General features: G+C 40.4%; 1 protein-coding gene across 1 annotated transcript in view; it reads right to left on the bottom strand.

The window, feature by feature from the left end:
- Nucleotides 1-5,508: 5,508 nt before the first annotated feature.
- The window catches only part of znhit6 (zinc finger HIT-type containing 6), a 41,745-nt gene continuing 30,968 nt past the window's right edge, over nt 5,509-16,285 (bottom strand). Inside the window, exons 9-10 of the mRNA XM_035955084.2 lie at nt 10,119-10,243; nt 5,509-6,389 (exon numbers count right to left, since the gene is read on the bottom strand). Coding sequence (XP_035810977.2) covers nt 6,028-6,389; nt 10,119-10,243 — 487 coding nt within the window. The 3' untranslated portion in view covers nt 5,509-6,027. The remainder of the gene's footprint in view (nt 6,390-10,118; nt 10,244-16,285) is intronic.

Here is a 16,285-nt window from a genome sequence, read left to right as displayed (position 1 = left end):
TCCTGAACTGTGGTGGGCCTCAGGATTTTGCTGATGTTCCTATGGAACATTAAGTGACAAGAGTGATGTATTTTCCAAGTCTTTTGTTTCCCCCATGCTGGGTAATTGCAGCCTGGTTTCCACTATTGTCAAAGGATAAGGGCTAGTAATGTCTTAGTCATTATATCGCCACCCACTTTCCCCTGTAATACCATTTCTGATTTCTTCTGCATCTTTTGATCTCTGGAACTGGAACTATACTTGTACCATGGAAAAGTAGCTAATGAGTGGCAACTATGACTCCAAGCTTCATGAACTAAACTGTGTCTGCTGGCCTCTGCTTGTCACAAACTCCTAATTAAGTAAACACACCCAAAAAAGATCTAAACGTAAGGAAAGACACACATAAACATCCTTTAACCAACTATGGCTTTACATTTATTTGTCTCATGCCAGTGTCTGCAGAAATAAGACAAAGTGGAGAGAGTAAGCACAAACTGATGGAACTTGTGATGCTGCATGAGAATGAAAGATGGCATGGCATTTTTTTTTCTCGCAAAGACAGCAAGACACATATTAATACAAGCACAGACGTTTTCAGCACATATCAAACCTTCTCAATGTCATATCCCCGACAAGATGTGACATAAAATCCCTCTCAATAATTCTGAGGCCTGCCATGGGGTCCCTGAACATCTGGGTGTGTCAAGAATAGTTTCACTGAGAGGCATTTTAGAGGCACCTTACTCACTTGCTTAGAACACCTCAACTTCCTTAGCTTCTTTAAATGCAAAGGAGCAGGAGTTTCACTTGGAGCTTCATCTTGATGTGTGAGCTCTACATACTACTACTGAATTCATGACTATAAATGAGGCTTGAAAGGTAGAGGGGTATTAGCAAAATGCCTGCTTCCCTGCCAATCCTACACCAGTCTGCCTGTCAATGTCATGCTCCATCTCGCATTCACTGACTTCCAAATATTTGAACTTCTGCACACGGAGGAGCATCGAGGACACCAGAAGAGTCTTATTCCAACTGCTGCACGATCAGTCATACATGACCTGAGGACATGACCAGACGCAGTAACTTAACCTCTACAGTATCTACAGCTAATAGGAGGAGCAAACATCCCAGATCAGATGACGCAACTACGAAGTCGATCATTAGTAGCTGTTGATTACTTTTGGCCTGGAATCTCAGTAATGAACAATTCATGACAGGCATAAATATTCACTAACAAGTTCTCCTGAGGAACTAGAGTCCCTGGGTGGAGCACTCTCCAAGACCACCACCCAGAGACTCCAAGAAGACCACACACTTGGAACAGTTTAATGGTGCCTTCTCCACAATGACACATAATCTGAGGCAACGCTCTTGTTCTGTAGGGAAAACTGCATGCAACTGTGCTCAAGTAGGGGCGAATGGATGTCTACAAAAAGACAGTAAAACCCTTACCCAAGAGTTTGATTCCAGACACGTTGCTGTATATAGGTCTAAGCTCCTACTACTTACTACTTCCAGACTTTCAGATTCACCAGTGACTGCACCCATCAGGTACAGGCCCTGCTATCAGGTGATTGCCTATGAGGATCCTTTTTTCACAGCCACCCTCGAGGATCCGACCCTGGTTTCATTGATCTGATGTAGACAATTCCTCCCAAAAAAAGAGTCCATGTAGACCACTGAATGATTATTAGCTGGCTTTCCAATGCAAGAATGTGGGACACATAAAAAATGGTGCGAACATCTCCAGTAATTGCCCAGTTATCAGCCATTTCAGTCATTCCATTTCCATTGTGGTGAAAACTCTGACAGCTTCAATCATTAACTCCAACTACATCAACAACAAACTCTGATATTTACTGGATGTAACTCTCATTCTGTGAGCACACATGAAATAGAACAATGGAAGGTTTATGTTAACATACATGGTGAATTTTACATTGTTGATGCTCAGGAGGAGAGCACTGCTACTCTACACTTGTTGGACATACCTTACCTGAAACTAGTTTGTTTTAGGAAAGTCTGTCCATTGCAAGTCATGTTGCATCTGATAAAAGCATTTTTTATTTGTATAAATTGCATAGTTGTTTCAACTAGCTAAAATTCCACAAGTTTTTGTCCCAGTAGTTAGAACAGGTCATCCACGAACCCAGAGTTGATGATTCAGTCTCCAGCTACTCTTGTCCACATGCCAAGTGTCCTTGAACAAGACACTGAACCACAAAATGCTCCACTTACATTAACACATTGCATTTGAATGCTTGTGCAGGTCAGCAGGTCAATGAGTGCTAAACTGAGAAGCACTTCGGATAAAGTGCCTTGCAAATGCATTCCATTTTAATTTCCAGGTGTCCGTGAAATTATCTGATATACAGCTGGGGAATGGGAGTTAAGGAAAATTGAAAATAATTCATTGAGAGTTGCATTCAGCGAGGAGACCGTAGCTACAGTAATGGAGCAGAGAAAATATAATGAGAAGGCATTAAAAAGATTCCACTATGATAACTGGAGGCTGATAGGAAAAGCATTACAGACATCAAGCAGGCTCTGTTAGTTCAGGCTGTCAAAATGACACAAAACAGGCGAAAGGGAACAAGTGAATCACCTCCTGCATACAACTAACTGGGGATCAGTCTCCGGGGTGACCGCGGTGACAACACTGCTGGCCTGCTTGTGTTGAAGTGTGGTAGTGAGACTTATTTATTTGAAATGCAGCGTGAGTTCAATCACCCCAAAGCTCTGGAGCATTTGGCCTCAATATGTCCTAGAGGTGATTTAATAAGTTAGTAATAGTCAGGGTGCAACCTCCACTGAAGACCTCACACAAAATTGCAAAGTCTGTGCATTCAGAAAGTAAGGCGTGGACCAAAGACAGTTTGTGGTACTGCTAATAACAGCTCTGGGAGTGCAATAATGAACAGACCACAGAGAATCCTTATGGTGGAATGGTGCTAAATGTCACATTTAGCAACAATAGAAATTTTTGGAGAAAAAACAAAAGGCCTCATTTAGTGGCGCTTCTATATATTTGGAACAGTGAAAAAGCTAAACATATTTGTTGAAAGTTAGTTCCAGATGTGAAATATATTGTCAACTAGGTTACAGGAAGTTGAAAAAGTTTTCATTTTCCACTTGATGAATGATCCCCAGTGTGTCTAATGACAACAACTCTGCGTGCCGTGTGAAAATGGATGACATCAGGCTTTGGAAACATGATTTTGTGTTTCACTACCTGCCTTTGTGGATAAGGCCACCACAGCAGAGCTGCGTCCCTGAAGATGGTCTCATTAAAAAACTGTTTTGCAAGTTGTAAAACTGAGCCTTGCCCACCAAATCAAGACTAATTAAGTGCAAACCAAGTTCAGAAATTTCAAAGGCCAATTTAGTTAAATTGGAGGCATTATTTCCAAAGCCTCTGCTCTCCACAGACTAAAAACAGCTCCCATTTAGTTTTAACAGCAAACAGAAACAAAAGCACAGCTTTCGTGTGGTCTCAATGAGTGACTTTATTGGGACAGACAATTAAGAGAACTGCTAAAATAAAATCGGTGGTAATTCAACACAGAAAGTAATGAGCAAAGAAGGAACAGATGTGTAGCCACCAGAGGTTAGTAGTTAACACTTTCATCCATTTAGTGATATGTTACATCAGCGCCTACACAGAGCAAGCAGTGTATAACCTTATCTAACCGTTGGACTGTACATGCAGTCAGTATTAGTAACGGATGAGACAGCACCATCATGGCCTGGCTGCTTTACACTGGATAGTGCTGGATGCTTTTTCACTTTGTTGCTGAGAGCAACATCAAAAATCTCTCTGGCAAACAAAAAGCTACAGTTAGTAGCTAGTAGATGAGCAGAGAATAGAAACTGGGGGAAACAGTTTGTCTGTTTAGGCCTAAGGGGAAACAAAATTTGTTGTATCCCCTGCAAGTATTCCTAAGGCTCAATAATTAACACATAAATTAGTTCAATCCATACAAGACTGAAGTGCAACAATGGCAATTTCTGGTTGTATGTAGGGTCTTGTGGGAGAATTCCTGGTATTTGCAGATTGATTTTGTCCCCTTTGAACAGATCAAAGATAGCAGTTTCCAATTTTTCTAATAAGATAACTTTGCCAGCTGCTGGCAGTCTTTCCTTGTATTGATCCCCCCTTCTCAATTTCATTGAAAAACAGATTTTACATGTACATAGGGTAATAAAACAACAATTCTGCAGCATAAAATCAGGAACACTTTGAGGTAATGAGGTTTATTCACCTTACTGAAAGAAGGCCCAGCTGGATATGAGCATATGGTTCTAAAATGCATGGCAAAACTGAAACACGGACAGTAAAACTGCAGTACTAACTTAGGACATGGAGTGAAGGATGCGCAGTCAGATGTGAGATCATTGCCCGACTGCTACAGGGTGGAAACTGCGTCATCACAGGCCAGACATCAAAGAGTGTCCATCCATCGGGGTTAACATCCAGAAGAGGTTAGCAGGGGTTATAAAAACACATCTATAAATACAAGCCCCACCAATGGGCTCCATTGTCAGTTATTACTGGCACTCCATAGTCGTAATAAACTAACATTAGGTAAGAATACGGTACATGGAGGCACAGCATACGTAAGTACATTCACACAGGGAGACACCCCAGAGGTGTCAGAAAAACGAGCATGTCAACATTAACTTTTATTAGCTGATGGAAAAATGAGACTAATGATCTTACTGAAGCTTGACAGAAGGGGGAGAACTGCTGAACTTCAAAGGTGATGGAGGCACAGTGTCAGGCTGGTTTCCCATAGTTTTCAATTAAAACAAACAGTCAACATAGGGACACATGACCTAATGAGTGTTAAACAGAACGGCATGTACTTCTGAGTTTAAACTTTTAGGAGTCCTCTAAAAACATCTAACATTAGTTCACAATCAAGCTATTCACTAACTAGAAGTGTTGTTGGAGATGGCAGTCCTCCACCAAGGTCAGTGTTCCATCCTGCAATTTTTTAAAAAAGTGATCTGTATTCTCAACAAAATGTAATGGGTTCATCCTGTACCCATTAATGATTTCCCAGTAAGTTTTTTGAAATTCAGCTTGGTAGTTTTAAATAATCCTGCTGAGACAAACATGTCTTCCTTCACCTTTGTTCTCACCTTGGCAGAGGAATGAAACCCAAACTCAACCTCGATTTGATAAGAAAGCATTTATCCAGCATCCCCTGATACATCTATGATCAAATGTCCTTTTTCTCTGAGTACTTCAGAAGATTTTTTTTCCCAGTTTGCACAAGTGGTGACACAATTTAACAGAACAATTTTTATCTTAAGGCCCATTTATTAGGTTATTGGGGCATTCATTTTTTCCACGATGAGCAGAGGCAATCTAATAAAGATGATGAAAAGCTCCAAAGAGCCAATAAACAGACCTTAAAATTGGATTTTTACAGCCTCTGCAGATGTGAGGAAGATTATGTGGTGTGATAAAGGTGAATCTGTCAACAGCTTTTGTTAAACGACAAACACAGATGGAAAAAATGATGTTTTCATGTCTTTATTGATAGTTGTGTCATCAGCAGTATCACACAAACAACTTTCAAAATACATATTTTATTTGAGAAAATATGATTGCAATCAAATTAGCCAAAAGCAAATATAAACAACATAGAAATAAATGTATGTATATATAGCGATACACTTAGAAAACCCTTGTTCTTGTTTCTCACTATAATCGCTGTAAAAACTGCTGGTTGGCATTGGTCCATTGTATTTTGACACTACATTGATGACTTTCTGACAGCTGCATCTGCCCTGTCACTCATTTCACAATCAACATCTGGTATCATCATTCTATTCCCCAGCTGTCAGCATCATTAGCTGACTCATTTTCATCTCGACAGTGATGGGCATGAAGCGCTGGGGCTCCTTCACAGTATCCTCCTTAGTCATGCTGACCTCAGCACTCTCGTTGGCAGCTGAACTGTCATCAGTAGAACAGTAATGTCCTCGTTTACATACAGATCCCCGCTGCTATCACTGTGTTTATTAACACCATCATCAACATTGTCCACCGTTGACTGCTGGCTCATCTTTAATCACCTCCAAGCCATTAGCAGGGCTTTTGGGATCATCACAGCTCCTATTGCATGAGGTGTTCACGTCAGCATTTCCATCCTCCTCCTCTTCATCACTGCTGTCTATAATCTCTCCTTCCTCTTGTTCTTCCTCCCCTGCTTCTCTCTTTGCTCTTTTCTCCTTTGGGGATTCAATTTCAGGAGTGGTCTCTTGAGTCCAGATGTTGCTTCCTGCTGGGGTGCAGGATCCCTGTGGTGATGGTGCAACTTGGGTCTCAACCTCCTTTTCTTTGTCCATCCCATCATTCTTTGCTGCAATACCAGTGCAGGCTGATGCAGGTTCCACTGAAACAATATCACCACATTCTCATATAACATGATTAAACACAGCTACTGCCAACAGTAAAATTCTTACATGTCCAAACATATTCATAAGCGATCGGAGTGAACAGCACTCGAATAGTTAGAGCACAGCTGGGGTCATGCTTAGCAGAAATGGTGAGAAAGAAATCGACAGTACAGACAGTTTGGAGAGTGATGACGCTACGGTTTGGCTTCGAGCTGGTTTCCAGGATGAGGCAACATGCCAAGCAATTAGTTACGCAACAAAGTAGGGTGGACGTGTGAAAGAAAGGCCGCAGAATAAATGACTGTAAAATGATAATTGTGACTCAAGCAATTATCCCCCAACATGATGTCCCTACAGTCCGATGAATTATAAAACACATGCAATCATGCACATAAACTCGTGTAAAAATCCCTTTAAAATTTTCGCCTGGTTATCTAACAGAGCTCTTAAAATGAGGGATTAATACGATTCAGCTTTTCTTCTTTGCGAAACAATAAAAAGCTATGTCTGTCTCTCATTAACTATTTGTCTTTGGTATGGACCATTACTTCCAGAAATCCTAGTGCACACCATTTTGGCCAATTAAATTTGAGGTACATGCTGCGAACTGATAACCAAGTGGTTACGATGCATACCACAGAGAACATAATACACTGAGCCTTGGTTCATTCATGTCATTCCCCTGTTATTGTCAAAAAAGGCACAAAATGCCCCAAAACAAACATTGAATTGTTACCTGAATTAATAAAGAAATAATGAAATGATTTTGAGTACTCAGACTTAAACTTAAATTACACTTCAGTAACACGTAACTCCGGACGATGTCGCGTGATTGGTATTCGTCTTGTCAATTTGCCTGGCGTGTCCTCCCGTCGGACGTTACGATATGAACCGATCCTAATATCCCCCCTCCCGCATCAGATATTACGGACCGAACCGAATATTCAGATATTCGTCATTAATCATATCCAGAGCCCAGAAACTATTCAGGTCAGCCCTACTGAGCTCATATTGTTTTTTTAACCACTGACACACAATACAGGCTGCAAAGACGTATCCTCACATTATTCACTGGAATATGGGGATGCCACCCTAGATGATCCTGACTTGATTTAACATGTGTGTGCTGACCAAATGTCATTAAGCGTCACTAAATACATTGTCCTGGTGCCCCTTTACTAAATCCCTCCACAAAGCTCTCTGCTTTGCTGGAACTGCTCACCTCCTCTGGTTGGTACAGCATTAAACAGGAAGAGGCTCCACCTGGTGGCACAACCAGGTACTACTGCCAATGTGCAATACTTCAAGTGTGTATGATCTAGGAACATGGTATTGTAATGGGACGCAGTATTGGCAGACATTGAAAAGCAAATGACTCGGATCAAATTGGATGCAAAATAAACTTGAACATAAACTTAAACTAGGGCTGCTTTCTGAGTTAACCAAGACCTAAGTATGTACCTGTATGAGCATTTAGAGGACTGCTTAGGTCGTAACGTATAACATCACATCACAGTGTCTGGCAGTGACAAGGTGTGTTGAGCACACTGGTGGACACAGTAGAGAATTACTGGACAGTTCAGAACTTCCCTTTGTGTCTGAGCACTATCAATGAATCTACAAATGCATGTAGAAATCAAAGCATCTCCCAAGTCCAGCAGTGACTACTTCAATCACAACTCTTTTGAGGGTTAATTAAAAGGGTGTGGATGATGGAGAATCTCTTCACACAGCCTTACCTTGTGAAAAGCATTTGGTTTGAGTACCACTTTTTCACTGGCACATGCATAGTTGGCACACTTGTAGTGCAGCCAGTGTGCAGTCACAATTTTAGACTGTATTCAGAATCTCTGTACAGACTCTCATGGACTTGGGTAGTTGACAAAATGTACACCACACAGACCCTTCACAAATATGCAGAAAGCATGGACTGATCTTAACAATTACAAAAGCCTGCTTTCACCTCACTGCTAAATTGTCGAAGGGTGTATACCATAATGATAAGTTCAAGTAATTGCCATCATATAAACCTGAGAAGAATTGGCTTTAACTCTTTCTCTTTTTGTTGTGCACATATCCTCAATAATAAGTTGGCAACTTGTGAGTCACAAACTGTGCTTTGTGAGTAATGCATTAAAAGGTCATCTCGCAAAATGGGCGGAACAAGAGCAAAATAAGTGTTATCACAGAGATGCCAGCTCAAGCTACATTCACATAAGTATGTTTTAATTTCAAAATGTTTTATAACCTAAATAATCTTTCCAGCAAATAAACTGTTTCAGAACTGATCTCTGTGCGTACAAATATGTCTGAAAATGCAAATCATCATTATATCATAGCATAACCCATTCAACTACACTGAGCATGCAGGTGCTAGTATGGACATGAAGCAGGGGCTGGTTGCTTAGTTGTAGAAAATATTGGCTAAAAGTAAAACCAGGGATTTCCTTAACTGTACAGCAGCTGCTCACAGAGACAACACGGTCATCAATGCCTGTAATTCATTATCCATGTTGAATTAACAACTGGTAGTCAAGGCTGATGTGTTCGTTTTCTTCCAGGAAACAGTTATGCGATAAGAGTGCAACGAATCAGGGATGACACATGTGACTGTAAGGCCCAATTTGAAAGCGAACATGTGTCTGTTTCCAAAAATCTCTGTTTCAGGACCATAGTCTTTGATTAAGGGGTCCTAAAACTCTAGAGTAGAGTCAACGCAGAGGGTGTGTGTTTTAAAACAGAAATGCAATATGATGGATGTAGCCTTAAGGTTGGTTAGCCTTAACTGGTTGAATGTAGTTTCAACCAGAATACTGGCTGCATGCTGCATGTTTGGGAACCTGCCAGACCCTCAACATTACTTTATCCTCAGTAGATATGCTGCTACCACAGTGTCCGATTGCTTGTTATCACTTCCTGCCCAGCTTCCCAGGCCATGGCATGTGTAATTATCAGGATGTTTCTATAGCTAACATTATAGGAAAATAGTGTGGCACCAAGGTCTTATCACTAAAAACACACACACTCAGACTAAAATTACACCATTCGTCATTCAGCCCGTCTGGGTCTGACACTGTAATGATACGGGGTTTGTGTGGTCTTTGGTGACTATACCAACCCTCCTTTGATACAAACAGTATGACCACACTCTGCACATTTGGGAAGGAACAAATCGATGAGGATACTTCTTAACGCTATGCAGTCATGTTTTGACATGACTGACACCCAACATTGGAAGAAACTGACAATCAGGTGTGAAAAAGCAAGCACTGATCACCTGTTTTCTCATCTTCTGTAATTTCACTACTCATGAGGTCACTGTTCAACTGTAAGGCATGTTTGATCCTCTTTCTGGCCACAGTTGCTGCTGAGGTTAAGTTGGTGTGTGTGATGCTGAGCAGAACACGCTCATTTCCGTTGGGGTAGCATGTTGCCATAGTGAAAAATAAGGGAATGGAGTCTTAAAGCCTCAGCTGGAGAAACCAGGACATGATACAATGCTGTTGGAATCGGGGGGAGTGGAGAGAAGCTTTCGTTTTGGGGCAATGTATTGTTTTGATTCATGTCATATAGTCACTCTTCGGTTTGGATACTAAAAGTGTAAGTTTAGAAGTCAGCAGAGAGGCAAAAATCTGTACATAGTGAGGGAGAGTTTTTTAATTTTTTGCTAAGAAAGCAGCAGGTTAGTGTTAATCTAGGAGTCAGATAAGGGTGTTTTTTTTTACCTGGTCCTTTTAGTGGATAGTCCTTCCAGTGATCTCGGAGTACAACGTGCAGCACAGGATACTCAATCAGTGTTTTGTAGCTCAAGTTATCCCTTAGGCTCTTGTGAATGTTCAACTCACGGTACCTGTTTCAGATCAAATTGAAGCACAAAAAAGACAAAAGGGTGATTACAAGACAACATAAAAACTACTGCAATTACATGACAGCTAAATGATGCGATGCTAACCTCATTGTAGGTGCTACAGCAACCAAGACAGAACAAAAACTGTAACTACTGTTAAACTCCTAACTGGAAACTGCAGCGTTTCATTTTTCTAGGCGCCTGTCACACATTTGTTAATGAGGATCACTGAAGGACTGATAGGGATTTGAGTCATGGTGTGGCAAAGTAAGGATCCTGGTTGGCGGTGTCTCAAGAGATGGAAACCAATCTCACCAAGAATCAACATCTCTCACAAGCACGTGAAGCAGCTCCCCTAGCCCTCCTTCAGCTCTATACCAGATGACATCAGTCTAGTCTCTTCTCAGAGTAGTCCTGTCATGCATTAGAGATGGTCATAAATCACCAGACTAAATAGTTAACTGGATTTTTGGGAGGCATGGGCTGCCTCTACACTCAACTGATTCAAATCCATCTAGCTTAGGCTGCCATCACCAAAATACAATACATATATGTATTTTGGATATACATACTACTGGCCCCCTCTCCACTCCCTGTCAAACCGAACACTATTGAGACATTGTTAGTTTTGCTAAAAGCACAAGGAGACTGAGAGCCGCCTGGGGTAGACATCCACACTCCAAGCCAATCAAAGCAGTCTGCTATGTGACATTTACAGGAGGAACTGCTTCTAAGAAGGCTTCCATCCAAGAAGAGTTTCACTTAGGTTTGCCAAAGATTATTTCACATTATCCCACAAATAAACAGACACGTGTCAGACAACATAAATAAAAGAAATGATAGCCTGCGGGTCTCAAAAGACGTGGGAAATGTGTTCCTACAGCACAACAAAGCGGTAGTTGTGACACTTCACATGAAAACAGAAGAGCCTATCCAAATTTGGACACACTATTTGACATAGAGAGAGACAGAAAAACATACAAAACTAGATGTGAAGGTTAAGCAGTGAAATCGATGCTCCAAGCCGCTACGTGCAAACTGAATTTAAAAAAAAATACTACAGGGGGCTCAAGCAGGATATTTACAAGGACCGTATCCATTTGCGAGAACTGCACCTGGCAAATTCTGATTCATGTCATTTGTTTTTATGTCTAGTTTGTAATAAATGAATGTTCACGGATGTTTTTTATTCTGGAGGATATACAAGCTAAGCTAAAACACACGTGTTGGTAAACAACAGCTTAAAGGTAGATGGCAAAGCAGACTGCCGCTCCCTGTGGTGTCAACAGGATTGTTAAAAACTCTGGCCATTTCTAGAAACACGACTGGGTGGCTCAGCCAGGAACATGCACACATCTGGTCTCTATATAGTGTTCTAGTGAATGAACAGAACAGAGGGCAAGACTGATGTTCTCTTCAGGGAGGTTCCTGTTGTTTTCCCCTCCACTGTTGAGACCCATCAGGAGGGAGGTAGCAGTGTGAAAATGGAAGGCACAGACATGCAGCAAATATGAAACCCAATATATAGTGTGATAAAGCACAGAAGTTGGACTTGTCCACACTGGTTTACTAGTTGGTACCAACTTTGTTGTGTAAAAGGTTTTGTGAATGTTATGTTTAAGCTCATTTCCACATGCTGCTGACTGCCAGAGGTTTCCAGATTTTATTTTTCCATTACTGCCAATAAACTGCACTCTGTATTTGTGCCATTGATGGACAGAACCATTACTTATTACTTGTTAATTTCTGAAATACATTAGGCAAACATATAGTATGCACATTTTCAACAACACAAACAGTGAATATAAGTAAAATGTTACAATGATACAACAGTTCAGTAATTCTTCATCGTTTGATTGTTGCTTTGACTGAATAGTGACCCATACAAACAGCATCAAGATAGAGCTGGGGGATATATAGCTAAAAGACTGATCAAATCTTAGCCTGTTTAACACAAGGCTTAAGCGTTACACACACAATGGGGTTTATGTGAACAAAACATAGAAAAATACAGAAATAAATACATGAACATAATAAAGCTAAGGTAATAAAGCTACGACATAGGAATTGTTGTAGAATTAGGCCTTCATCAATGTTTCCTCAGTGTTGTTTTGACTGTTCCATTGAACACACATTGTTTCAAGAAGAGAGGTCACATCAACAAAAACCCAAACTCTTTCACAACAAAATTCTGATTGTGCGCAAAACTCAAAATTAGATTGTATGTGTCTGCTTGGATTTTGACGCTTGGTTTAGTTAAATTCTCTGTCCCATGAGAAAACTCCATCTTTACTGCAGAGTGACAGAGAGTCAAACAGCAGATTCTCATGGACGGTTATCTCTGGCTACCAGCTCCAGGTTGTTGTCCACACTACATTGAGATGTTGTCAGATAGCCTTGCTGGTGTGTGCTACAAACTACCTTAGAGCGCCACACCTTCTACAGTCACTGCCCCCCCCCCCCCGGTTGTAGTTTTGTCAATGTGGGGAGGGAAGCCTCAAGTATTTCAGAGAGTTGCTACCTTTTAAGGTATAGCACCTTAAATAAAAGTTGTGTTGACACAACTCAAGATATTTTTCCTGCAAAACACCCAAAGTATGAAAGATTTTGAGGAGAGACTTCCAAAAAACATTTGCCTTTGACATGGTCTGACAACACTTTATTTCAAAAGTGTCTTTCAAGAATGCTCCTGCCTATAATCTAAAAATACTCTTGAGGCTGAAAGGAATAAATTCTGCTTGACCAAAACCAAACAATTCTATGCTGTATTACTTGCTGCTATTAATTCCATTCTATTTTAGTAACAATACACAGAACCAGTTCAGCGTTGCAGGAGACCTGCGAAAGCATCTGCTGTGCAGAAACACTTGTATGTAGCCTGAGGACAAGCTGAGGGAGAGCAGATTGACAGGCTCATGAGAGTTAAGGAAAAGGTTTGCCACAAATATTTGAGAGTAAGAACAGCTTAGACAGGACAAAAACATCACTGTCTTATGGGGCCACAACACAGGTTAAAAACAGAATGCAGACATCAGCTAAATATGTAAAACCACTCCTGTACATCTGACACATCAACGTTGTCTGCGGGATTTGGTTGGCTGAGAGGAAACTCAGAGGTAAGAGGAAAAAAAGGAGAGGGCATCCTCAGAATCACAGGAGCGGAAAGAATCAAAAATAACACAAATAAACAGTTAGAAGCGTGTGAATGGTTCTTTTGATGCGCAGTCTGACGTCTTTCCATTTAGAGGATGGTGGTTATACAGCTCTGTTTAGTTTAGAACAAGAACTTCTTTATTGGAGTGGGTTTATATTCCAGTAGACATTTAACAACAAAAACATGCAGTCAGACCCTTTGTGTTAGATGTAAATGACCTCTCAGTAGCCATGACTACTGCTATCCATGACTTCATAAGATTCTAAAGACAGTTCAAAATTGAGGGCTTTTCTTTTAAGGCTGCATTGTTCAAATAGCAGAGGCTGTTTTTGGTTGAAATGCGTTGACCTAGTTTGGGACCCCTAAAATGAAATCTAACTTTAGTCAGGAGAGGCCTTCTCTTCGTATTAAAGCTGTAATCTGTGGGCTTGGTGTCGTTATATAACTGGACCTAGTTAATATAAGATAAATCTCCTTGGAAAAGCATCCCAATTTTGCCCTACTTGCATTCATCTGCATTAAATAAAAATATTGACAGCAAACATTTCCTCAGAACTGAATTACAAACTTAATAGGTTGCTATTCTGCAGCCCAATATAATCAGCTGTTGAGTTATGACAGGAAAAAGCTCCTAAAAGAGAAAGTGTGATAGTGTGACAGTGATTTATATCACTGAATTACTCACTACCAAAGACTTGACAAGACAAGAGTCAAAAAATTCCTTCTTGACTTCCTATACTGCAGCTGTGACTGCATCACGCTAATAGGTGTTGAGAATGACCTATAAAACCATTCTCAAGAAATAGAGTCAATATGCAAATGACACTAACTGCTATGACTCGTTTAAACAAACACTCTCAGCAGGAAACAGCAGGTAGTGGTGGTGTTTATAGACCTTTCCACCTTGACGTGTCCATTTCACAACAATACCTTGCACCCCACCTAAACAGAGTGCAAGCAAAAAAGAAAAAAAAAGTGTCAGATCCTGGGTAGAAAATAAAGTGGCAGTGAAGTGGTGGACATTTAAATGTGGTCAAAATGAGGTCCTATTATTGAGGCATTTATGTATAAATGTACTTCAACGCAGACGAGGTAACATGGCATTGAACAACACAAAAACTTGCTGAGGGAACATTTCGGTCTAATTTAAAACACAATCTTGACAAGCTGAAAAAATCATGAGGAGCTATGAGGATATCCTGGTTGTCTGTGAATTGGTTTGTAAAGTCTGACTTTATTAAGAGTTTATTGAACCAAACTATCAGTGCAGTTAGGAAACATTACACAAACGCTTACACGGCATCACTTCATACTGTTTCTTCTTTTCTTTAGCCTGCAGACTCTAAAAACTTCTGCCTGAATTCTTTATGCGCCTGTTTATGCCATTAACATTCACAACAGCTTTGTTCGTTTCAACAGTGATGCATGTTTCCTTCTGAGAGTACGGTGGAAACTGCTGACTGTTGCATGTTTGCCATTCTTGGGGGAGTGACTGTGATGATTTACACGAGGTGACATGGCGTGCATACCCTGTATAGATCAGTATATACAACAACATGCACGTCTAGTCAGTCTGTCCATGTAAACAGCTTTATGAAAAATGTCAGTAAACTCCAAAGTCATCTTCTGTGTCACTACGCTCACAACATGAATAAACGCTGACTTTGGCCAAATGTTTTTGCGATTAGACAGAGACTGGGCAAGTAAAGATTCCCACAAAGCAGTCAAGAATACTGTTTATGAAGGTGTACTCTTTAAGTAATGTGCTAGATGTGTCCTGTTACAAACACACATAGATGCATACACACCAAACACTGCCAACACCATTTCTGTTTGTGTAACTTTCAGGAGGGGCACAAGTATGTTTTGTTTGTGTCCTGCATGTATGTGCGTGTCTGAGGGCTGAATGTTATGCAAATAAAAAACAAACAAAAAACAAACATTGAGATTATATCACCAGATACTGCAATCTGAGTGACGATTTTACTGCAAATGGTCATTGTTTCATTTCTTTTCCACTTAAATTTTTTTTTTTAATTATGAGGTGATTTTGGCTGCAGGGCTGCACAGTGGCTCGGTGGTTGCCTTGCAGGTGGAAGATCCGCAGTTTGTGGCCCAGACTGGGCTTGGGCTCTTTCTATGTGGAGTTTACGTGTTCTCTCTGTGCATGCATGAGTTTTCTCCGGGTACTCTGGTTTCCTTCCACAGTCTAAAAACGTGCTGAGGTTAAATGATGATTCTAAATTATCTGTAGGTGTGAATGTGAGTGTGATTGTTTGTCTCCCTGTGTAGCTCTGTGATAGACTGGTGACCTGTCCAGGGTGTCCCCTGCTTTCATCGTAAGTCAGCTGGGACAAGGCTAAAGCCCCCGACAACCCTAATGAAGATTAAGCAGTGTACAGATAATCAATGGATGATTTTGGCTGCACCAAAAAGGGAGAATATTTGTAGGCAAAGGCATCTCGATGGCACCATAAACCTCCACTTTATACATTTGGTATTTCTACAGATTTTAAAATTATAGGTGTTTTGATTATAGTATTGTACAGCAAGTTATTGAGAGTATATACTAACTTTAATGTTAATGTTAATCTGGCTACTAACCTGCTTGTTTTGTGTTCTTGTTTTTTTTGTTGTTGTATGTAAGTTGCTGAATATTTGAATTTCCCTCGGGATTAATAAAGTATCTATCTATCTATCTATCTATCTATCTATCTATCAAAAAATTGAAGCTTGTAAAAATATGATTTTGCATTTGGCCAAATTGCAATAACGATTATATTTAAATTAGTTTCTCAGCCCTGGTTAGCATTTATATATAGATGAAAAAAACCTGAGTTGAAGTGACAGACAAGGAATGGTACAAGAAGCAAAAAGTTGTTAATCGCCGG

Source organism: Amphiprion ocellaris, chromosome 2, assembly GCF_022539595.1.
Source record: "Amphiprion ocellaris isolate individual 3 ecotype Okinawa chromosome 2, ASM2253959v1, whole genome shotgun sequence".
Lineage (NCBI taxonomy): Eukaryota > Metazoa > Chordata > Actinopteri > Pomacentridae > Amphiprion > Amphiprion ocellaris.
The sequence above is the reverse complement of the archived record's forward strand: the minus strand, read 5'-3'. Positions and strand labels throughout refer to the sequence as shown.